A 24844-nucleotide genomic window follows, 5' to 3' on the forward strand; every position below is an offset into this window, starting at 1 on the left:
TCCCTACAGATAACACTATTTTGTTTTGCTTTACAAGATTTTTTTATGACAAATATTTCGTTTACCAGCAGCTTGATTTTACTGCAGAATTATATCAATGCTTTTATTCGAGTTCTGGAGAAAGAACGGGATCCGCATATTTAGTTTCCGAAAGGAAGCGGAAACAAATATGTATCTATTGCAAGAGAATAATACGAAAACCAAGTGATGCTATCCTGTATGTTGTTCATGACAGATGTGTTGCCATTTGTACTATCGGGCGGCATTACAAAAAATATGCTATCAAAATCCGCTCCATCGGGATGCGCCGCGATGCGTTCAACTCCTTCCTTTCTAGACACGGAGGCAAGGGAACGCGCTGTTGAAACATAATACTACATGGAAATCTGTGTAGTCGGGCAGAAATGAAAAATATTTTGATCGTTTGTTTTTTTGCACAACGAATGCGTATCCAAATTTTCCTCGCCCACAACAACTGTGTATGATAGACGTTAGTATAATATATATGTGATATTTTCACATTTATATAAATATATTGTGTGATAGATTTTAATTAAAATATTTTATTATTCCATAAAATTTATATATCTTATTTTAATTGATAATAAATATAAAAAATATTTAATGTTTATGTATTTCGTTTTATAATCAAAATATTAGATTAATTTTACAGAGCTTTTTTTTTATAAAGACATGAATATATCAGAGTTTTTATTATATGTAAAAAAACACAATTACTTTTCGCGGAGCAAAAATATTTATATACCTATATTGCCAAAAGAAGGAACTTCTTTAACAAACCGTTCGTGTTGGGAACAAAATACATGTTGGCTCTTTCCAGAAGTAATTACATCATTCAAATCCCGATGTGATTATTTTGCTCCTTTTGGAGTATCCCAAATGCTTCGATCTCGCTTGCTGAATTTGCTCTCAACTTCGAGGATTGCGTATGTCTGTATGAGAGTGCCATAACGATGTCTCACTAGTGTCTGTTTTATGTGTGTGAATACCTGCGTGTGTCGTAATGTGTCCCGGAACCGCGACACTCTAAAGCCATTAGTGTTATGCCCTTCACGCGTCACATTCGCAGCTGCATAAGACACTTCGCAAGATCCTCCCGTATTATTTTTTACGAAGATGCCCGTATATGTTGTGCGAAAAATAACTCGTAAAGGAAGCAAAGAAAAATTCACGAAAGCAAGAAAATGCGTGCCAAAACGCTGTGTTTCTGTTAAACAATAATAAACTATATTGGATGATTCATCAGAAATAATCCTGATTGCACATTTGAAAGATTCAAAGCAGAAACAACGTCAATAAGATACATGTAACATTTGAAAGCTTTAGATTGTTGCACACGTATATAATATACTGTCGTTAAGGATGCTTTGGCTGTACAATAGTAGCAAGAAACTGTCAAAATTAAAAAAAAGGAACATGTTTTTTACGTTTATATTGTTTAAAAAATTAAATAAATAAATCTGGATTATAAAAAGAATTAAAGTATCACAAAATATGGTTTTTAATCCTAAAAGAAAATAGTTGTAATTAATATTTTTCTTAATTTATGACAAAAACTTTTGATCGTGAATACCTGCTGAAATCAACTGCAAGAAACAAAAAAAAAATGAGTAATTTGAAGAAAGAGAGAAATAATATTTTTCTACAATTTTTAATAAATAACTTTTAAACGAGTAAGTGAATCTAAATCAAGTTTTGCACAAATATTTATTAAAGTTTTCTTAATATATGTGAAAATTTTTATTTCGTTGGTAATGTTTTTTCTTTGTCAAATTTGTCAATAAGTGCTACAATACGCAATTTTTCTTAAGAGTCAATGACATATGACACATACATTCTTAAACATTAAAAATTAAAAATTAAAACTTCTCTCGGCACTTGCAATCAATTTTTAGTCACACGCGTCTTGTAGGATAGGATAGAGAAAGGAAGGATTTGCAGGAATGAGCGATTACGTATGTAATATACTCTATATTTGCGATTCCGTTCGCAGAAAGAGCTGAATATTCTCTGACCGCGAGCTCTTTCTCTGAATTTAAACTGCAAGAGGAAAGCTCGCGTAAAAGCGAAAAATATTCTCCTAAGCTTGCGTCGATCCTAATTAAATCGCTATTATACGAAAGCTGCAAAGCGCGGGATCCCTTACCGCTAGAACTACGATTTTCGCAGCGATCTCCAAATCTGCCGACCTATACTCTATCGGCCATTATATTCGGAGAACTGTGATATGATAATCCATGGGGAAGATGGGGAACGACTCGTGTGGCAAGATAATACCACAAGAGAAAACCGAAGAATTGCACGGACGACAGATTATGCATATGTGTATGTGTGTGCGCGAGCGCAAGCAGAATGGTTTGTAATTTTAGCCATTGAAAGCTCAGACTTCATCGTCATATTTATTCTAATCTGAGAAAGGGGCGAAAATTCCTTGCGGTATCTCGCATCCTCTTACGAATCCTAACTAAATATTCTTATCTAAATATATATTACTCACAAAAGTGATTCTCACGTATTTAACTACGTAAAATAATATTTTCCCGCGTGTGTGTTATTAATTCTATTTGTTCGACATTTGTTTCCATATCTTTAAATATAATCGTGTTTCAGTTTCAAGATGCTACATAATAATTTATCGCCAGAAACTTATATGATATAACGACAGATAAAACAACGATTAGTGAAAGATAATATGTTTATACACGTACATGTCTACATATCTATGAGTTTGTGAGACTCTATCCATGGGCAGCTCGGACCCTTTTACCGCAGCTGTTCCTCTAATCTGAACTTACAGAGCGTGAGCGGTTCGATGACTTCGATGGCCTCGTTAGAGCGGCGGATTGACTTCCTCCAACTAGCTGTCGAACTTTCGACGAGATACAGACTTTTGGGCCAATTCCCTCGGCTAGCTGCGGTTACCCAGTCCGCGAAATGGCGTAGTTTACCCGCCGGCACCGCCGTGGATGCGCGAATCCCAGAAGACGAGCATCCGAAGTGCCAGCTCGGGAAGCTCGACAATCGACGCGCCCGTTGATCCGATAAGCGGCCCCCGGGTTTTACACGCGAAGCAAATCGGTCCGCGGTGATCGACCGAACATGATCGGATTTCGAGATCGAGGCGATTCTTGATCGACATAGTTGAATTTATATTCACGATTCGCACTACGTGCTTTACAAATAAGTTCTAATCGCGGAAACAATATGTGATCAATGTGAATACTACATCGCTTGGCGCGAATTTTGTATCGATTTTGTCGATTTGTGACATTCCTCTATTCGAAATATTATAATATAATATGCGTAACAAACGTTGATAAAATAATAGGATTTTTGACTTTTCAAAATTAGAGAAAAACTAAAAAATAAGAGCTTCAAAAATTTGCAAGATTCTGAAACAATATATGCAGGATCAAGGAGAGTGGGATACATATTGTATGGAAATATCTCATTAAAATGACTGTAGATAGAAAAGAGATCGTGGGACGATACAATTAAGATCCAATTTGAGATAACTATACTATTATTACGCCTGTCCTCAATTTAATCCACACAGCGAGATATTGATAATATCTTGCGGTCTCGTACGCGGATCTATTCTATCAAGATCAGTCGTGGGCGGAATACGGGAGAAGAGAGAGAAAGAGAGAGGAGTAAAATGCGCGACGAAGAAAAGCGGCGCAAGAAAACGGAAGAACCGACGCTGTCGACGACCGGACGACGTCTGTGTATCCTCCTGCAAAGCCTCTCTTCCGAAGTTTATTATTATTTGTTCGACGACCGGCGCCGTATGTGGGCTACATCCCCGAGGTGCACGTTCCCTTTGATATCAGATAATCCTCCGGAGGAACAAAAAAGCCCTCACTCACACGCCCGCGCACAGATACATCCGGCGTTCGCTCTCGGAGACGTACACATAGGTATATACATACATGGCCGCGAAACCCAAAACATACGACTGGTCATAGTCGAATACGAGAAAGAAAAAGATGCCGAAGACTCGGAGAAGCCACAACTTCCGACCCGTTTTTTATCATTTTCACAGTGTGAACAAGAGGTGATTTCATTTTTCCTCGGCTATTCGCCGCGATCCGTGAGATAAAAGTACACTGTTTCGAACCACGTGACGATAACGCCGCCGCGAATTTATTCCTTGTCTTCCTACTTGTAGGTAAATTAGAAAATTTTCACGATGTTGTTTCCTTGAGATAAAGTCTTAACGAGAAAAATTTCGTAAGACTTATGAAATTTCTTACGAATATACACGACACTGCAATATTTTATAATATCGGAACTTTTTAGTTTTGTTAGTAGAATGTCATAAGAAGAATAAAATACCTATTTTATATAAAATGCAAATATTATTGCACATATCTGTACATTAAAATTTTACTTTAATTACTTGTATTATCCACTTGTTAATATATTTAATTCTAACCACACACAAACTCTAATAATTATTTAATTAAATAAATGTATAATAAATAATACAAAAGAAAATATATTTTTTTAGAAGATATATCATATTAAATATCTATATATGTGAATTATTGCATTTTTAGAAATAAAGATATATTTATAAAAAGAGTCATATTATAAAATTTCATTTTATTATATAGCAGATTAATATTACACTATTTCCCAACGCGATTAAGTCTTAATTAAATTTAATTTTGCTCAAGTCTTTGATTAGACTTAAAATTTTTTATTGCGAGTTGCATAGAGAAACTTATTAATATACATACCCTTTGTAACCTGCCATCAATTATAGTGAAATTAGATTTAGTATTGTTCTGAAATTTTATATTAGTTAAATTGGTCACCGTAACTGCAAAGCGTCCAGTTCGGCGACAATTAATTATTCGCGTTGCAGCATCGCGACGTTGCTTGCTGCATATTGATCGTCAATGTGCAAATTACGCGTCGGATATTTGTTACACCTAACATGTGACATATCTGTGTTTCGGTTTGTGAAAAGCCTTTACATAGTAATATAAAAAAGTTTTTGAGATAAAAATGCTATAAAAATTGCAAATTACTTTATTCTTGTTTTTTTTAACACTAATATTAATAAATTTATATAATTAATTTCTCTCGCGAATATTACGAGAGACAATTGAATAGTTAATTAATCATTAGAGTGCAAAAAACGATCGCTTGATCACTGATATCTTTAATGCTCATTTATGCTAATATTCATCTTTGAAAAATAAACGAAATACTGATACGCTCAATAATTGATTTGTTCGAGGTGAATGCAGATTATATAGCTGCTATTAACGACTCTCTATATTGCTATAGCAGCTATTTTTAAGCTTCGTTAAAGACTGTTTCGATTTTATGGGATATTATTGCAAAGACAAGACAGTAATTAATAATGCATGACATCGCACACAATTTATTATCAAAGTTTACAGAGTGGCACAGAAATTGTTTCCTTTAAATTATAGAATCCTTAGCCATACACACACAAAATTAATATAAGAATTAATTGGATTTTAATGAAATTTTTCTAGGACTTATCATTCCTATTATTTATTAATTTACAATATTAAATATTTGAGTAATTAAGACTCGAATAAAAGATTTGATCAAGTAAAGTTATCTGAAATTAATTAAAAAAATAAAATTTTGTTATTTCTATTGTAGCTATAAAATTTAATTCTTAAAAAATTTATTAGACTAAAGCTAAAAAATAATTATAATTTATAATTTTAATTAACGTAATAAAGACACACTAAATGTCTCAATATCGGAACAGTTTTGTTAAACGCGCTGTAGAAATCACGTATTTATACGCGTAATTTCCATTGTATTCCAAATGTTTTTTCTCACGCAAAAGTCGTAAACATCTCGAAGCGCGTATACGAGATATTTGAGAGTTCCGTAATTAAATTTAACAATACGTCCCGTACGAGCACGATACGTTTCGTTTCCGAAAACGAACGGAAAAAGAAAGAAGCGGACGTACGCGATCGACAACTAGTACGTGCATGTCGAAAAGAAAAAGAGAAAGAGAAAGAGAGAAATGTGCAACGAATTCTATTCTCTTTTATTTCATCTAATTTCAATTCGATTTTAGTTTATGTTTTATTTCACTACTACTTCGCGTTCTTCCGGCATTCATATAAATCATCGCACAGTAAAATTACCGTGTAATATTCCCCCTGCCTTCGGTTTCGAGCAACCGCGCGTATTTCGCGAGAGGAATCTGATGGAATTCGAGTGTCCTCATAGTGAATGTGACGGGAGAATTTCTTCCTTCCACTACATATTGCTAAACAAATCTTATTCGCGGTAGTGCTCGACTATATTGTGTAGCAATATCACGGGCGGCGTCTTAAAAGCAGCCCATGGAAAAGGAACAAACAAAGCGCGATAAATTCGATTTCCCGCGATAGATCCCCGCTGCGAGCGTCCTCAAATATGCAAAATAGACATACCATAACTGTATTCGAAGATCCTTCTTCTCTGATTGCCTAGGAAATCTTCGTTACTGAACGAAAAAACATGCAAAGATTATTTATTATTGCTGTATTATTTACACAATACATTAAAATATAAAAGAATCAATAATAAAATTTTCTTTCATACAATAATTATTTTTGAAAAAAATTAATTATATCTTTCCTCTTTCTTAAACTTGAATAAATAAGTTAAATACAAGAAACTATTATATAATATCAGGTCTACCGGAAAGTTCTGTCCGTTTTTGGAATAAAACAAAATACAAATTTTTATTACCGTCAATAAACTTTATTAAATAATGTAATTGCCATTATTCGGAGAAGTATTGTCAGCAACTGGATAATTTAAATACAGCAGTCCAAGAAAAGAGGCCGGCGATGTACAATAGGAAGAACATCATACTGCATCATGATAATGCCAGGCCACATGCTGCTTTGGATACTCGTCAAAAAATTGCAGAACTAGGCTGGAAAATTCTGTCGCATCCACCATATTCCCCGGACTTAGCACCCACCGACTATCACTTGTTTTTGTCCTTACAAAATTTTTTGAGGGGCAAAAAATTCAAAAATGAAGAAGATATCAAACAAGCACTGGTTCAATTTTTCGCATCAAAAGATAAAACATTTTTCGAAAAAGGGATATACAAATTGCCCTCACGCTGGCAAGAAATCATTAATAATAATGGCAATTACATTATTTAATAAAGTTTATTGACGGTAATAAAAATTTGTATTTTGTTTTATTCCAAAAACGGACAGAACTTTCCGGTAGACCTAATATAATATCGGTAAATATGATATATTGTTGGGAACAGAAAAGGTCGCGGGAAAATCAATACGAATTTTACCACATTGTCAATTCGTTATGCTTTAATTATTCCGCGACGCGCAATCGCTATCGGACAAAAAAAAACATTCGGACGGGAAACGTGATAATTTATAGCGAGCGTAAACGCAAAACGTAACGAGACTTTTATTATTGAAACCTAGGGTTACACAATTCTCCATCCCACTCGTTGCCGGTGAAAAAACTCCACCGCGTCTCTGACTTTAAGCCGACGGAAGGACGCGCTTTAATTGGACTCGTTGAAAGCGACACGGGACAATACCTCATTGCTATCCATTATTCTTTGTCGGATTATTGTTCGTTGCCTATCTTCAAGCTCGCGGCTCGAAACATGCGCGTCAATAGCATTGCTCTGCAATTGGCGCAAACGCATAATCACGTTTCGCCTCGAGAGAAAGGAAAAAGAAGTATTACGTAATTAATTAATCATTATACAATCTTGGTTGCTGTTACCAACAAGTACTATTTCAATATAGATTTAATGTAATAATAGATTCCATAGAGTTGGTACATAAATTATTTGATTTATTAAATATTTTATGTGTTCTATTTTCAATTATTCCGGATTGTTCCCCTTCGAGATGAATCAGCTTTCATGATGCAGAGTCACGAAGAGGTCGCGATCGTAATTTCGGTCGAGACAAGATCGTGAGAATCCCTTAGGTTAAATCTAATCCGAGCAGGAGGAAGATTAATGGAGGTGACGTTACTTGTAGTTCGCGTTTGCCCGTTTGTTCCTTCGAAAACTAAATGTCGACCATAAAAATTTGTATTTTGTTTTATTCCAAAAACGGACAGAACTTTCCGGTAGACCTAATATATAGCACAAAATTAATTCCGATTCGATTAACGAGAAGTGTCTGTCCTCAAAAATGCGACTGTTACACAGTTGAAAAATAATACGTGCACAGAATTGTAAAAAAGTTATTATTCATAACAATTTCGTTATTTATGACAACTCTCGTATTATAATCCACGACGTTTTCGTGGTCGATTTCGCGGCTGAAGATGTCCACTTTCTAAAAAAAAGTGGCGTCTGTAGTTTCTCGATTTCACACAGACCGCCACCACCGAGGTGGCGAGCGAGGCGTGTCTGTGAAGAGGGTGCGCGCAGCACCCCGGGGAAGAAATACAATCCCTACGTGAGCGTACACGGTGAACGGCGGATACCATCGGAGTGCATATAACGTTACGGCAGAAAAATGCTCATGGCGCGACATTCATATTCCCGTATATTATCCGACACTTGCCTCTATGTCCTATAAAAATCCCGATTCCCTCCGGACCGTCGCCGAAGGAGCACGTAACGATCTTAATCGAAGTACGACGTAACTCTGACGGAAGTGGAGCACGGACGCGATTTTACCGGGCGTGATTCCTCGCGATGGACCGCGATAAAAAGAGCCGCGAATATTTCACGATTCCGTTTCTTGCGCGGAGAGCATCTGAAATCCGCGATGTCGGCGTTGGAGTTGACGTTAATCTTGTTGCAATGTGAATAAATTGAATAAATTCAATTTCTCTCTTTCGCGTCTCTCCTGTTGATTTTCACAGAACTTGCAGATAATTAATAATCAAATTAATTGATCAAATCAAAATGTTGTATCCAATACAAAATTACAAACTTTATCAGAATGTGCTTTACGATAGATTTTTCATTTAGACGGAAATAAGCGTTTAATCCCAATATTATTATATTTGCCTTAAGAGCTGTTCAATTTACTAGCTATTAGGAACAGATTTGATTCCGATAACGATTATCAAATCGTTTTGTATCTGCAAATAGAATTACTGGCTTAAGCTTGACAAGCATTGAAAGCCTCTGTACGCTACACAAAATTAAATATATGAGATGATCTTGCTTGGGAGAAATTAGGTTTAAGCTTATCAAGAAAAGGTGGTCGAAGATTCCTTTTGCAAAAAAGTTAAGGCAAACTCGGATCATCGTCAGAAACATCGTCGGCCTGGAAACTTTTCCAGGGCGAGCACCACTCTTTAATCCGACGGGCGAATAACAAAAACACATAAACCGATGAGAACAGTTCATCGGCGTTCTGTGGAAACGCTCGAACGTGCCCCAGTTACTCGTCAGCAACTTTCGCGATTTTGCATTACTGCCAAGAACTTTGTCCTCTCAGCACTTTGTGGGGCGACTTCAGTATTTAATTACACATTCGCGCGTTACAAGAAATTTATTATTGTTTCGGGTTCAATAAATATAAAAAGCGCGCGCTCTACAGTTATAATACAATTGATTGTAATATGAAATATATGCGATCAATTAATGCGTCGAATTATTTAAAACATATGTCTTCCTAAAAACTGTTATTATTCCAGATTTTTTCTTTCATTTGAAAAATCTGCAGAACAAACGGCAGAAAGTCAAGTTACCATGTTGCAAGTCGAGAGAAAATTGCGAGTCACTATGGCTAAACTTTAATTCGATCATCGAATTCGGAAATCTAAGCCATCGGTGTCAGACACTTGCCATACTTTGAAGTGACAGCTTGCAACGTCCGTCACATGACGGCAACGACCGAGATAGCAAGCCAGTGCCTTCTAATGCACTGGACGTGTTCCAATAATAATCATTGTATGCATATAATAGTGGTGCGCGCACGTAGGGACGATGCGTGCGGGCTAGTACGCGTTTATTTGGCCGAATAAACTGACATTTGTAATACCACTGTCACGGAGAAGACAAGAACCGATATCCGCAAGTTCGACCCACCACTTGACCAGCCGGCGCGCGTTGCTATGCGCAAATAGGAATCCTTCTGTCGGTTATTTCGACAGACAGAATGAGGTAGCGCATGATTAGTGGACGGTGATTGGGTAACGCAAAATGCGTTAAATTTTGGACAAACAGAATACTGCGTAATTAATTTCTCTGAGGCTTGACAAGTGTTAAAAAAAAAAAGATTGTTTCAAAATATTCTCAAATTTTTCTATTCCAAAATAAAATTGATATACGGATTTTATCATTATTGTTGGAACTACGTCGCGGCTTTGTTGCAAATTAAATGATCAAATGAAAAAGACGAAGCGAGTTTGTTGATTTGTTTCAAAATCATTCTGTTCAATGAGAAATTCTCAAACAAGTTTTACAACGTTCAATCAAGAATATATTAATGTGAAAATTAACTTTAGAAACAGATTCAGAAACAAATTAATTCGCAATTAAAATGCCTCCTACAAGTCACAAACTTTTCCGATTTTAATCAATTCACTGAAAACAAACTGTTCTCATAGGCGAGTAATTATAACGCGATCCGAAAATTCCACCATTCGACGATTCGCCGGACGTTAATCAATTAAACGGGAGAGTTATTGGCTTATTATTAAACAAGAATAATCGACGTATAAAACGAGCGAGCGGTGCTGCGATTGCACGGCTATTGCGAGCTTCTCTAGAATGAACGCTTCAAAATCCAGACCCGCAATCGAGAGAAAGGGAAAGAATATCGGTGAGTAACACCGCTCGTACTGAACTTTTAATACGGTCGTTGAATTCCATGAGCTTCGGCGTGCATTCACGTGCGTGCATTCGCATGCACCTACATACACGCGTGTAGGCGTATGTGTTCGCGAATGTCGGATAAACAGACGTCTGCGATATTACCGGCTAGAGGAATCAAATTTCCGTTACTTCGATCCGGAATTTCGACTGATCCTATCGTCCGAGAGAGGAATAGAGAGAAAGAAAGAAAAAGAGAAAGAGAGAGAAGGGGCTCTGGTTATACAGGTTGTCCGACGATTTTATGTTATAACTTGGAGATCTTATTCCCGAAATAGCCTCGAATCAAAAATACCTCTAAACCTACCAAGTAGGTCAGTACAGGGTTTAGCTGTTATCCGCTAAAAAATACTATTGTCCGAAATGCAGTTTGTATGTTCTGTTATTTTATTTAATTTATGTATAGGGTTAAATATACATACAGAATGATTTGATCAGAAAATTGGTCAATTAAATTATCGTCATTTTATCTGGTTTCATTCTGCAAAGATTGTTAGAGATAGTCGTTTTCACTTTGCTTGCAAAATTAGATGTGATATAATATATCGTATTTCACATCTTTTTAATACATGGACATGTGTTTGCTTGCAATGATCTGAAAATATCAGATTTTTAAGAGTTTTCTTTCAATTATTTCGCATTGCGCATATATCTTTTATGAATAAATATCAAATTCTTTTGTATCGGCTTCCTTTTTTTTATATTTTTTTATTAAGTCTTGTAAATTTTTCTTTAATAATTTAATAATTTATGCATTTTGTGGAGATATATTAACACATCTGAAGAAAATTAATTGAAGTAATATTCTTCTATTATTGGTTTCGGTTTTATATACGACGTCTTTTATATCCTATTAATAAATAATACCACGTCTTTGATACATGCTGAGAATCTCCATTTTGAATCTCTGTAGTGTTGGTGAAAATCATAGAGAAAGAGAGAGAAAGAAATTCACGTTTGTATAATATTTTTAATTCAATATCATGTCAAAAATAAAATCCTGAAGTACTTTCTATCTGCAATACGTCAACCCGACTTGACTACGAGATGCTCAAATCCAATCAGGGCGCGAGATTGGAGAGAGAAGGTTGCTGAAAATAATATTTACATTTTATTCGATGATACTACGTTTCGTCAATATTTTCCCGTTGCTAAGAAATGATATATGATAAATAATGGAAAATGTATTCCGCAAAAATAGGTTTTAACTTATCCTGCTTTTCACGTTTCTTATATACTTGTCACAGATTTAATGTTAAATGTCACTATATTATTATCTCGAAAATAAAATAGTCGATTTTAAAAATCAAATATATTCGAATGTAGTTAAATGACTTTTTTACTTAATTAATTAAATAATAATTAAATTTGATTAAAATTTGATATTTTCACACAAACACTTGTTAATATAAAAACTTGTATTAAATAGCCGTTAAAACATTTTATATTATCTCTTTTTTATATTATTTCGATGAATCTCATAAAAATTGAAATGTATCTTGACCGAATTATTACAGCGATATTTTTTACAATGAAACAGATAAATACGAAATAAATAAAATTTAAAGAATAGAAAGAAAAAGAGAGAGAAATATCGATGCATTAATTGAAAACAACTTCCGCGCGCAATTTTTCGCAGCCGTTAAAAACTGCTTATGGCTGAGATAAATCATTCATCCACACACTTCCGATACAATGTCGCTCTCTTCGGACACCCGCTTTGTAACCGCCGGGAAAGTTTCGTTGTCGACGCATTGGCTTTAAGCTTGTAAAACGATCCTATTTCCATAACAAAGGGGAGCCCCGCGACCGTTATGAATTGCAGATTGCACTGAAAAACGAATTTAAACTTCTGTACCTTACTTTCGCTTTTAATGCGATTAACCCGATCGTTACAGCGACTCGCCTGTCTCGCCGGGCAATTAAAAGATAAAGCAGAGAAGTTAACTTTGCGCTCTCTGTTTTGCCAGTGCGACTGCATTATGTCTGATCTTCTGCAGATTGTATCTGCATATAGTGATACCTTATCTTAATGTCTATGCAAAGCGTTTTTCATTAGAAATACGCTACGTAACTTGTGCATTATCATATTATCAAAACAGTGAAAAGAAAAGATCAACGGATTTGTTCCATTAAAATTCGTCCGCGCGTAAAGATTTTAAAATATTTTAATACTTTACTCGCTAAAAGTTAAATTGTTTGAGCTCGTCTTTTTTTCGACGAATGTTTATCCTTAATTCCGAACAAGACTCAACGTTTCCCTCAGCGTCGCGTAAAATTTCTTTCCATTTAGGGTCAGCGTGAGATTAACGTAGCTGTGCGATTTCCCTGCGGAAGAATTTGCGCTTCACGCGCGGAGAAGACGTAAAGCCCTTTTGCGGAATAAAAGGACGCAAAAGCGCGGAAAGCAAAGTGGCGTTCCGCTATATACGTGGGGACTCCGGTCCGCGGTTGCATCATATTTAATCTTTGCATTTCTCCTTTCCACTTCGCGTTCGCGCTCACATTACTCTGCAGTGCACTTGAAAATATCTTTTCATATCCGACCCGACTGTCTGAGCTTTTATCGCAACCAGCGTTTTAAATCTTTAATGACTAGCGTACCGCAAGCGAGGCTCTTGAATAAAAATCATGTGTACGTTAATCTATCTATCAATATTTTCCGCGAGAAGTTGTCCCAGTTTCTTAATAAATAGAATCGAAATTCTATTAACATGAAATATTTTTACAGCGAAAAATATAATTTTTTTATGTACACTTTCATCATTCCAAAATTTCTATTTGTGATAATTTGATTAGAATATAAGAAAACTTGGAAAATTAATTTTTAAAATGCATTAGAGTTTTAAATTGTTAACAAAATTATTTGACAAGAAGAAATTTACATATAAAGTAACAAATAATAGTCTTTCTAGAAATTTTCAATAATACATAAAAATTTCTCATAGAGTATGCTATTAAAATTAACATTTTTTCAATGTTCTTTTTTAAAGTCTTTTTAGATCAAAGGTAAAAGTTTTTGGTCAATTATAACAAAAGCTTATAATATTTCAGAAGCTATAAGTAGATTTATACGTATATAACTCGCATTATTATGTTATATATATATATATATAACACTTTTCAACTCATTTTTTCTTCATTCTGTCCTCGTTTTTAATACCCATTGATATTCTCGTTATTTTAAATTTCAAATCTACCAAAAATATAAAATAAAAAAATATATAATAAAATATATCCTCTATACTTTCATTTCGTTTATCTTTTAATGATTATAACTACAATTTATTTTAGAATAAATTATCAACTCAGAATGTGAAATATTAGAAATAGAGTAGATTTTATTTTTCCGAATAAATAAACAGTGGTTCTGAGATGATATATGTAAATATCTCCAAGTTATTAAATTTGCTTATTAAACGTTCCGAATTAAATGTTTCTATTTCTATTATTATTTATATAAATATACATGTAAAATATTTAAATTATAAATATGTAATCAATTCTAAATCTAATCGCTCGAGCTCTCTTCTAATTTCCGCTTCTCTTTGCCTCCAAAAAAAGAAATAAATGTTTATTATAATTTGCAACTACGGTTCAATATACAACATCGAATTCTAACGATAAAAATAATTCTAACTCTCTTTTCTCACTTCCATTCTACAATTCTTTAAAAATGGCACGAACAAAATTATGTCAAGAGTGACGCGTGTCTATCTCGTGGCTTGTCAAGCTACGATCTACATGAACCGTAATCCCACATTTCCATGGAGATGAAAATATCGGATGAAATGATTGCGTATTCGGTGATCGTAAAAGACAGAATAATTGCATAAAATACACAAATAAATCAGATAAAAAGCAGAATTTGAAAGCAAATCTTAGAGAATCGAAAACATGAAAAAAAGTGTGAAATAAATAAATCGAAATAAATTAAAAAAGAGTTCTTATCACATGTTTATCATCACTATCACACGTTAATTAACGCTACGTGTTTGGATAAATTACATATTAAGATTCAATCAAGTTTCTCTTTCTGATTTCACAAAATCTTCTACATTTCCATTTTCGAAAAATCATCGCGGCAGAAACACACCCTGGACATCGTACAGGGTGACCGATATATCTCGAGCCACGGTCAGTCGACCTTTCCACCCCGAGAAGTCGACAGCAGCGCAAGAGGGTCGGAAGTCGGAAGGGAAGAGAGGCAAGGAAGAAAGATGTGTGTGCGAAGGTAAGCGTGACCATCTGCGAAACGCTCGTTCGCCCCCGCTCGTGCTCGCGATATATATCGCGTGCACGCGCGTCCTCGCACGCGTGTCGGTTGGTCGGCGAGCTGGTACAGCAGCAGCAGCAGCAGCAGCAGCAGCAGCAGGGGAAAGGGCACCAACAAGTGGTGACGTTGCCGATTGAAACTCTGCCCGATCCTCCGGCACCCACGCTGTACCTGGATAAGAATATGCCTACGGAGATCAAGCAGTTGTTACAATATCAGGCACAGATACCGTACGTCGTCACAGCGAATCGCATCCAGTATAGGCCGAAGAGCATCTTCATCCCCAAACCGTTGTCCGATAACGAGAAGGAACTTAATTACTATCGTAGCAAGGTTTACTATACGGACGATGAAAACATCGACGCGGAATATTCACAGAACAATCCGATCGACAAGGACCAGCGTCATTAATTGTCTGGCCTTTAATACGATTAAAAATAAAGAGAATAACCGTGTTGCTGCAGTCGGGGAATGACGCGAACAGAGTGCAGCAATTTTGCGCAATACCGCCGGAATACCGGGCGTTTCGGGAATGCGGATCAGCATTTTCCCGGCCATCCTCTATTTCTCTGCCACCATCTCTCTCTCCTCCTCTGACCGAGCACAGGCTCGATGTCTTTCCAACAGTCTTCTCCTTTCGCGACTCTCCATAACAACTGCTCCGTATTCGCATTCTTTCATCTCGGCCGCGTCGCGCAAATTATCAAGATCGCGGCGCGTATTTCTTATATTATTTGGATTAAAATTTAAAACATGATATTGATAATATCAAAAAATATATAAAATATCGACAGTTGTTTGCGTCAGATTCGGCGAACCTGTCATTTCTTTAGCATTTCTTGCGAGAAAACATCCATATACATAATTCTCCGTAACGTTCGAATGTTTAATCCGCTCATCTCTCAAAATCATTTTATTTTCAGGCATTCACATATATGTTTCAACTTCCGACTTCAAGCTAGATATGTTTTGAAACTAAAACAGCCGATTAATGCACTTACGTATCTACGCTATGTCTCGTCTTCGCGAGAAGCTAACAAATTTCGCGCAGCTCGTAATTGTCGAAAGTCTCGCGCATCTCATTCACACGAACAGGGCAAACAAGCGTAGATTGACGAAACGGCTTTCCAAGCCCGTCTCTGGATCCTTCTGGATCCGCGCGAACAGAAATCGGTTTACAAGAAAGTCACGCCCGGGAACGCGACGAGTCTCCCAGGCCATCGCAGAACTTTGATGAATGTCAGTCTCTTGTGCACAAAGCTAACCATTGAAATCCCACCCTTCTTCTCCAACGTGCATCCTGCCGTCTATGAAACGTAAGTACTACGTCTTACGACAACGCGAAGCATTATTTCGTTACTCGGCCTCGAGATTATGCACTTGCTACCCGCTAAGAGCACAAGAACCAATTAATAGTCGGGCGGTATGTTTGTCGGCGCAGAGACAGCGAGCACTTTTGATCTACTCTAAAATTACGACAAGGCAGAAGCCGTAGAAAGGATCGCTCGCTCGCTCGCGTATATTTGTGTGCTTATTGTGATTCGTCGAGATAAAGACCGACGTGTGCACAGCTTTTTGCATTGATTACTAATTCGCATCCAGTAAATTCCGCTCTATCGTCTTCTCCAACGACGACTGACTGTCTTCTCGAACCGGCAATCATTTAATTATTATTCAACTGCGAACATCGCGTGTCTGTAAATAATGATCAGATAATAAACTTTGAAAAAACTGTTCTATCTAACTGTCCTATTTAATTAAATTTGATTGATTAGATAATTTTTGTGGGAAATCCTTCGATACAAAAGATATGAATAGTAAAATCGTAAGGGAAAGATTTTTCATTTCTCTGGCACAAAATTTCTTGACATTTTTTTTTGTAGCCTTTGCGATATTCTAATGTATAATTATCGCAGAATTATATTTAAGAAATAATAGTTAAATATATCTTTCTTATGGATCAGAATAATATGAGTGGGAATTAAGTTTGACTTATTGTTAGAGTTAATTCTTTTTATCAATTACTGGATTCAATTATATCTACAATATCGCGCAAAAAATGTATTTGAGAATAGTAGACGGTCGTTAAATTAAACTCCGGTGAATTAAATGGTCGTAAGGTTAATATCCGCGTTGTAACTTCTCAAGCTGTTCTTTATCTATAATACGCAAGAGGTGCTCGTAATGCAAAAGTGCCAGTAAATTAACAGTAAATTTTTAACGAACGAAAATAATAATAAAAATTCTTCGTTCTCGCATAAAACACCTCGTCATTAACCTACATTGTCGTGATTTTACGAACCTATATATAATGTGCTAAAGAGTGAATAACACCAACATAATCACACACACACACACACACACACACGCTATAGCAGTTTTCCGTTCCATAACTAACGTTTACTCTTCAAAACTATATTCTCGATACATCTAAGGCTGTTGGTTGCTGAAAACAAAAACCGCTGCAAAAATATTAATTACTTGCTCGGGAAATAATTATTGCGTGAAATTAAAACATTCATTTGCGCAAGAAAAATTAATATTTGCTCTTATATATTCATAGATGGAAATTTTCGATTTGACCCTCGCACTCCGGGTAGATAACGACGGTATAGTTTCGTGGCTCGAAGAAACGTGTTGTGCCGCGTTCTGTGAAGTTTGGCTTAAAGACATCGGCCCCCGATCTTACGCCGCTATTCTCCGATTCGCTTGCCGGAGCCTTCGCCGAACGAATTCGGGTGGAGTTGGAATCAAGTTTCTGTCGCGCACTCGCGGAAACTTTCATCGGAATATCGTCAGCACAAACACACAGGGTCGGCTTTACGAGCTCGTTCGGCGCCAAACTCCTACCTCTTACACCTCCGAGCCGTCGAAATGATAAATAACCGACTTTCCAGCGCACAAAGTCCCGCGAGCACGATTACAACACACATTCATGATTTAATAGTCATTGATTTATGCAATTTATTTATCGACTTTGGAACGCGCGATGAGAAGAAAGAGTAAGAACGGTCAAGCCAGGTCGTCGAAGATGCATGTTAAAAATTTTGTAAATCATCTTCATATATAAAGACAGAAACAATTCAATCTTTTTCCAGAAAGAAGGAAAATACGAGTGCACAGACTTTGCAAAAGCAATTATTTGTTTTTTTTATATACAGGGTGTCCCCAATTTAAATGTCAAAACTTTAGGAGCGTGTAGGGGACCGATAAACTAAGACAAAAAGTCCTTTAGAGATTTGCTCGTTTTTGCTTCGTTTTGAAAAAAATCGTAAAAAATGAAACAAATAATTTTCACCAAAAAACTTAAAACAACATTAAAATTATTAGATTTATCAAAAAGTATTATAAAATAAAAATTGTAGAACATGGAATTAGAGGATTGTAGATAAATACGCGACAACGCGAAACTTTGTTTCTAATCTAATTTTACCTTAGGAGGATTTTAACTCACTCTCTTTTCTTAATTCCATGTTCTACAATTTTTATTTTATAATACTTTTTGATAAATCTAATAATTTTAGTGTTGTTTTAAGTTTTTTGGTGAAAATTATTTGTTTCATTTTTTGCGATTTTCTTCAAAACAAAGCAAAAACGAGCAGATCTCTAAAGGACTTTTTCTCTTAGTTTATCGGTCCCATACACGCTCCTAAAGTTTTGACATTTAAATTGGGGACACCCTGTATATTTTTTATATTGTTTTATTACCGATCTTAGAATTTATATTACGCTTTGAGAGAAGAAGCACATATGAATCAATTTCTTTATGCATACTTTTTCCTAATTTCCCTTACATCCTTGTATCCTTTGATAAATTCACAAACGTGTCGCACGTACATCTCAAACAAATCTCGGCTTGACAGTTGCCTAATACGACGAATTAGCTTAAGACACGAGATTAATAATAATTTCGCTTCAAGGACGCATAAATCTACACCAAACGCGCTCAATGTACTGTCAGAGACGGAATTTATAATTGCAGTGGCAATTTCTACGTGAGATTACGGCACGTCGCAAATCAAGCTTACGCTTGATAGCGAAGTCGACGGAGGAGAGGATCGACGTTATCTGTATTAACTACAGCCTAAAGCGATGACGCACCCTCCCTGAGGAGAGAAGATTCCTTCGACTGTTGTTGCTGGTGCTGCAATATCGATCGCGACCGTCGTTATAGTCGCGTATAAAGGAAGATGTTTCGCTGAGCGATTCCGACGCGTGTTAGAGTGCCGGATTTACGAGGGCGATTGACGCGCGCAGCCCGGTTGAAGCGCGACAAAGCTTAAACTGGATCACCGCGACGCGAAACATCAAGTTCGAAACGTGTCTCCGTTCGGAAGCGCCGCAACTCTCTAACGATAAGCAGTAATTATCATTTATCTTAAATTATCATTTAAAGAATCACGATTACACCGCGAAAAATGCTATAACATTATAATTGATTTTCTCATCTAATTTTTGTTCATTATTCCTCAACTTCGATTATATGATTTGACATGATAGGAGCAATTTTATTACCTGAACTCACGTGGTCATTTAATCTTCTAATAATATCAAAAACAAGCCATATTTTCACTTTCAAACAATTACTAGTATTTGTAATTGAGAAAAGTGACGATTACAAAACATTTTTTATATTTCTATTTTTTTTTACTGATGTTTTTGTTTGTATGTAGACTCAATTCCAAAGTATGATAAATCTCTTTCTTTATCTGTTTTTATAAAATAAATTGATTTCGATTATAATGAATCTGTCGCGAGCAACATATAGGTTGCATCGAAGCGAGCGAACCTTTCCTTGGAAGAAGTTTATCGAGACGCCGACTCCAATTTATGTGTAAACTCGGCGGAAAAGATAACGCGCAACATGCTTGTCGCAACAACAACGGCGAAGCCGAATAAAAGTGATACACAGGAATGTACTGTGCTCCGGTTCAATATCTTTTATAAACCTCCGCAATCCTTGTCTAACATGTCAGAGCGTAATCCTTTGCCTGGTAAAATATTTCTTCTGGAAAATTGCACGCGCGCGTCGAGAAGAATTGTATATTTTAAAGTTTGATTATACGTTTAAAATAGCCGATTAGAAGGGTGTTTTATCTGATTTTCAGTTTCCACCTGTTTTTCAAAAAGCTCGAGATAAAGAACGATCGCGAATAGAGGACACTCGCAAAATGAACGCTCCGGTTCTAGGACGAATTTGGGGAAAAACGAGAAGTAACGATCGTTATTGACGCTATTGTTTCACGTTTGCCGGCGGACAAACACCCGCTAAGCCTTCGAATCAAGCGAAATAGTCGAGATTCCGGCAGAAGAAGACGATCCGCTTCCTCGAGGAAGGAATACGATCGGTTGTGTCGAATCATCCTCCCTGCCTCTTATAGATCGGATCCATCCCTTTCGCGAGGAAGCAGGAAAACGAACGTTGACGTTACGAGGACGGATGGCGCGGGCCGATGCTCGAGAAACGAGAGAAAACGGCGACTCGATTCGACGCCCGGAAACACGATATACGGGAAGGAGCAGGTTTACGAGGAACAAATTCCGTTGCGCGGCGCTCGATCCGTATAGCTCTTGATCAGAGATAGAAAACCGCCTCCTCTCCTGGCCAGACGATCCCGAGGAAACGCCACGTATCTCGAAAGAGCTTTCCTTCATCCCTTCCGGCGGTGGTGATCTCCGCCAAAGTCGTATCGCATAGCAGCGAGAAATTAGTTATGAGTAGAGAACAGAATCTCTACACGCGACTAGTCGGCAAAATAAAGAATTAAAATTTAACATAATATTGATTACTTCATATTTTGATTGTGTAAAATCATTTCTACATATACGGATTAATTGTAATATTTATATACAAGGTGTCCCAAAATTAAACCGACAAACTTTAGATGGTTATAAAGAACAAGCAAACAATTTTGCTAATGAACCCGTGCCCGTTTTGGCACTTGAAAATCAAAGACTAACAGGGGAACCTCGCGAAAATTCTGATTTCGAATATGAAACTTTACACACATATAGGGAGGGGGGGGGGGGGATCTCGAAAATTACTCGAGATATCAAAAAGTGTTTTATGCAAAAATTTCATGATAAAACACCTATATTTAACCACATTAATAAAATTTTGAAAAAAAATAATTTTTATCAAAGATTTTTACCCTTGTTAGTCTTTGATTCTCTAGTGCCAAAACGGCTCGTTTACAGACACGGGTTTATTGATAAAATTGGCTTGTTTTGATGTTCCTTATACCCACCTGAAGTTTGTCGGTCTAATTCTGGGACATCCTATATAATATTAATCTCTAGCATCACATATTCATACATTTTACCGCATTAGCACTAGATACTAATTTGTATCCCACAATCAAGAACCAATCTTTTTATTACGTTTTTTTTTTTTTTCAAGATGACGATCGATGTCGATATTATTCGCACAATCGATGGGAATGCGCTTTATGGCGCCGATTTGGAAATACGTTTTCATATAAATTCGAAGCGCTTATATGGTGTACACACACGAAGCTCACAGCTGCGACGGATGCATCGGATGGCACGGAGTTTTACGACGCGCGACCGGAAGTGCGAAATGCCGCACATCGTTTCTCGTCCACTGTCGAGAATTATGGTCACGAAATCGCGCATCGTCCCCAATATCCTTCGCGCGGTTTCATTCCTCTCCGGTCTCGCGAATCTCACGTGCTCTCGCTCTCTCATCATCCGTACGTCTCTATCCGCTGTTTATCCACTTCGATCGTAAACACTCACAGCTGAGACGCGACGCGCGTTCAATTGCGTGGCAAACAAGCAACGATCATTTCGTCGGCGCTGATCGCAGTTTGAGCAATGTATCCCGATGCTTATTTTAGGGGATGTGGTAACCCCTAAGACGAATCTAGGATATTCAGATCTTATATTCAAATTTATGCACATTGACTAAATATTGTACGAATTAATTTTTACAGTGCGATATAAACATTTTTAATAAATATAAAATAACAAGAGAAAGAGAGAGAACAACGATAAATATAAATATTGTATACATTATAATTTATCAGAGTGCACACACAAAATATAAAAGTACAATAATAAAAACATATACTGATAATGATAATTACATCGCTTTTCCCATTTGAAAAATAACAAAATTACGTTACATATTATTTGATATTTTAATTACAATGTGTTTTCATGTAAACAGATCGATATATATATTTCGGGAAATACGTATAAAATATTTTCTATAACTTTGTGTCAATATTGAGGGATACATTGAGTAGAATATTGAGAAACATTGAGAGAAATATTGAGTTTATTCGGAATCTCGTTTGTATGAAACATTCCCGACGGGATAAACTCTTCGGACACACGCTAAATTCAGGCTAACCGGAACGAAGTGCAGTTTACATGGCATATGCAATTGATTAAATACCGATATGTATCCGTAAATTGCTTGATCCGCAATAACGATTTCCTCGTTGCTGCTTTCCGTTGACCAATAGATAATTACTAATTATCAGTATATATATATATATATATATATATAGATATAACAACAAATTATGTAAGCTCTTAATTAAAACACGAATTATTTTAAGTAACGATAATTTGCATTAACGCTTATTCGCTAAAAGATATTAAAGGTTAAAGGTAAGCACTAAACAAGAGGGCAAACATTCATAATAAGTACATATTACAAATATAAAAATAGATTTTAATAAATATAGATATATCAGTATATATATATATATATATATATAGATATAACAACAAATTATGTAAGCTCTTAATTAAAACACGAATTATTTTAAGTAACGATAATTTGCATTAACGCTTATTCGCTAAAAGATATTAAAGGTTAAAGGTAAGCATTAAAGGTTTTCTCGACACTTTTGATCCAATTGCGCAAAAAGTCGAAACTATTATTTTAAGGAACCGTGATTTGTCTATTGCGCAAACTCTCTCTCTGCCATTATTTTCCATCGGCGTTAAGACACACTGCTATGAGGCTATATACTTTTATGGTTCTGTAAATTCCCGCGTACGCCTGTAACGTACAAGAATGTCGGTGACCAAGAAGTACGATACGTGGTCCTACATCGCTATCTACAAGAGGTATTTTTACGGTCGCGATCGGGTGCTAAAGAGGCGTAGCTGAATAGTAAGATATCGCAAAATCGTTTTCACGTAGCAGTTTAAATGTATGCGGCCGGCGAATTATCGGCAGGATCACCGTGATATTGGAGATCGCAGGATGTGTATAGACCATATGAATTGTCTCTCTTACCATGCGTTTCTTCATTTTAAATACGCACTAGGATTATCTTTCCACGTTTTTTTTTTTTTCATTTCATTATTCTAAGTAGAATTTACAAGGCTCTATTATTAATTATTGCTTAGCTAAAATATACATGTAAAAGAATTGCTAGGCTCGATGGTATTTTTATGTTTCGTATACGTGTGTATGCTTGCATGACTATAATACATCATTATATTTTATAAAAGCGCAAGTTATACCGCTGAAAAGCCACTTGTCTTCAGGTAGATAGGCAAGCGCGTGTAACAGAAAAATACGTCATATTTTAAACTCCATTACTTCCTGACCGTCGCGGATCTTGTGCCCCGGTAAAATGATATATACCGCGCTATTTATTCACCGGTGAACAAAACGGCGAGCCGAGAGTGGGACAGTTAACACGGGGAATGGGCCATTTATCGCCCCGCCGCTGGAATCCCGGAAACTGTGCATTCGCGCCGAAAAAAAAAAAAAAGGATGCTCAAATGAATTCGCCGTAATCAGATGGCCGTAGTATAGCCTTATGCTCGTAATAACCGTAATTGTATTTGTACGCCCTGCCGCGGGAAGCAATTTATACAATTACGATACAGGACCGTAACCCGCCCGATTTTACTACATACGTGAAGATACGTATACATCGCGCAGGACCGTTTAAATGATCATTATGCGAACATGTTTGGTCGGAAGTGGCATTTGATTTAATTATTAATCGATGCCGACGCGCTCCACAGAGCGGCTTTCGAGTCGCAAAATGCGAATTTTGGTTTGAAGAATCTCGTGAATTTTTACACAAATATTTTCCCTTGGTGCGTGATATACATGTCGTAGTCAGATTATATAATCCGTCGTTTTATAAAACGTCTGGACATTTTATAAAGTGCGATCACATTCTCAAATCATGGCTGAAAATGAAATATTTTACAATCTGGCTATGAATTTTAGTCTTTTTATAAAACGTTAACAAGCGACCCGCCACAAACACAACGATTTGTACATCGTTTTAGATTCTAGCTGGTACATTTCAGTTATTTTATGAACGGCGCGTTTTTACCGATCTTACTTTATGTTACATTTGATAAAATAGTCATAATAAATGTGTTTTTTATTATCGTTTTCACGCTTATATTTCTTTTATCATTTGTTTTTTTAAACATTATTTCCGAGAATTTTATTTATGTTACTTTTATAAAATCTTAATTATAATAAATGTAACAAGTATTCATAAATACAATAAGTAATAAATAAAAAGTGTTTACATAAGTTTTTTTTATTTAAAAATACACGTAATTACCTATTAATTTTCTATAAATAGCTGTTCTATAAAGACAGTTCATAAAATGATTGAAATGAACCAGCCAAAATTTAAAACCATGTACAAATCATTGCATTTGACAATGTGGCGGGTCGCTTGTTAGCGTTTTAT

At 36.1% G+C, this 24844-nt stretch overlaps 2 protein-coding genes across 2 annotated transcripts in view; one reads left to right on the forward strand and one right to left on the reverse strand.

Moving 5' to 3' along the window:
- The window catches only part of LOC115242020, a 71824-nt gene extending 56270 nt beyond the window's left edge, over positions 1–15554 (forward strand). Inside the window, exon 2 of the mRNA XM_029818023.1 lies at positions 15201–15554. Within this exon, the coding sequence (XP_029673883.1) occupies positions 15201–15542 (342 nt within the window). The 3' untranslated portion in view covers positions 15543–15554. The remainder of the gene's footprint in view (positions 1–15200) is intronic.
- LOC115242019 (lachesin-like) overlaps positions 1–24844 on the reverse strand; it is a 201096-nt gene that overhangs the window by 85898 nt on the left and 90354 nt on the right. The window lies entirely within an intron of this gene.

Source organism: Formica exsecta, unplaced genomic scaffold (assembly GCF_003651465.1).
Source record: "Formica exsecta isolate Colony F162 unplaced genomic scaffold, ASM365146v1 scaffold556, whole genome shotgun sequence".
Taxonomy (NCBI): Eukaryota; Metazoa; Arthropoda; class Insecta; order Hymenoptera; family Formicidae; genus Formica; species Formica exsecta.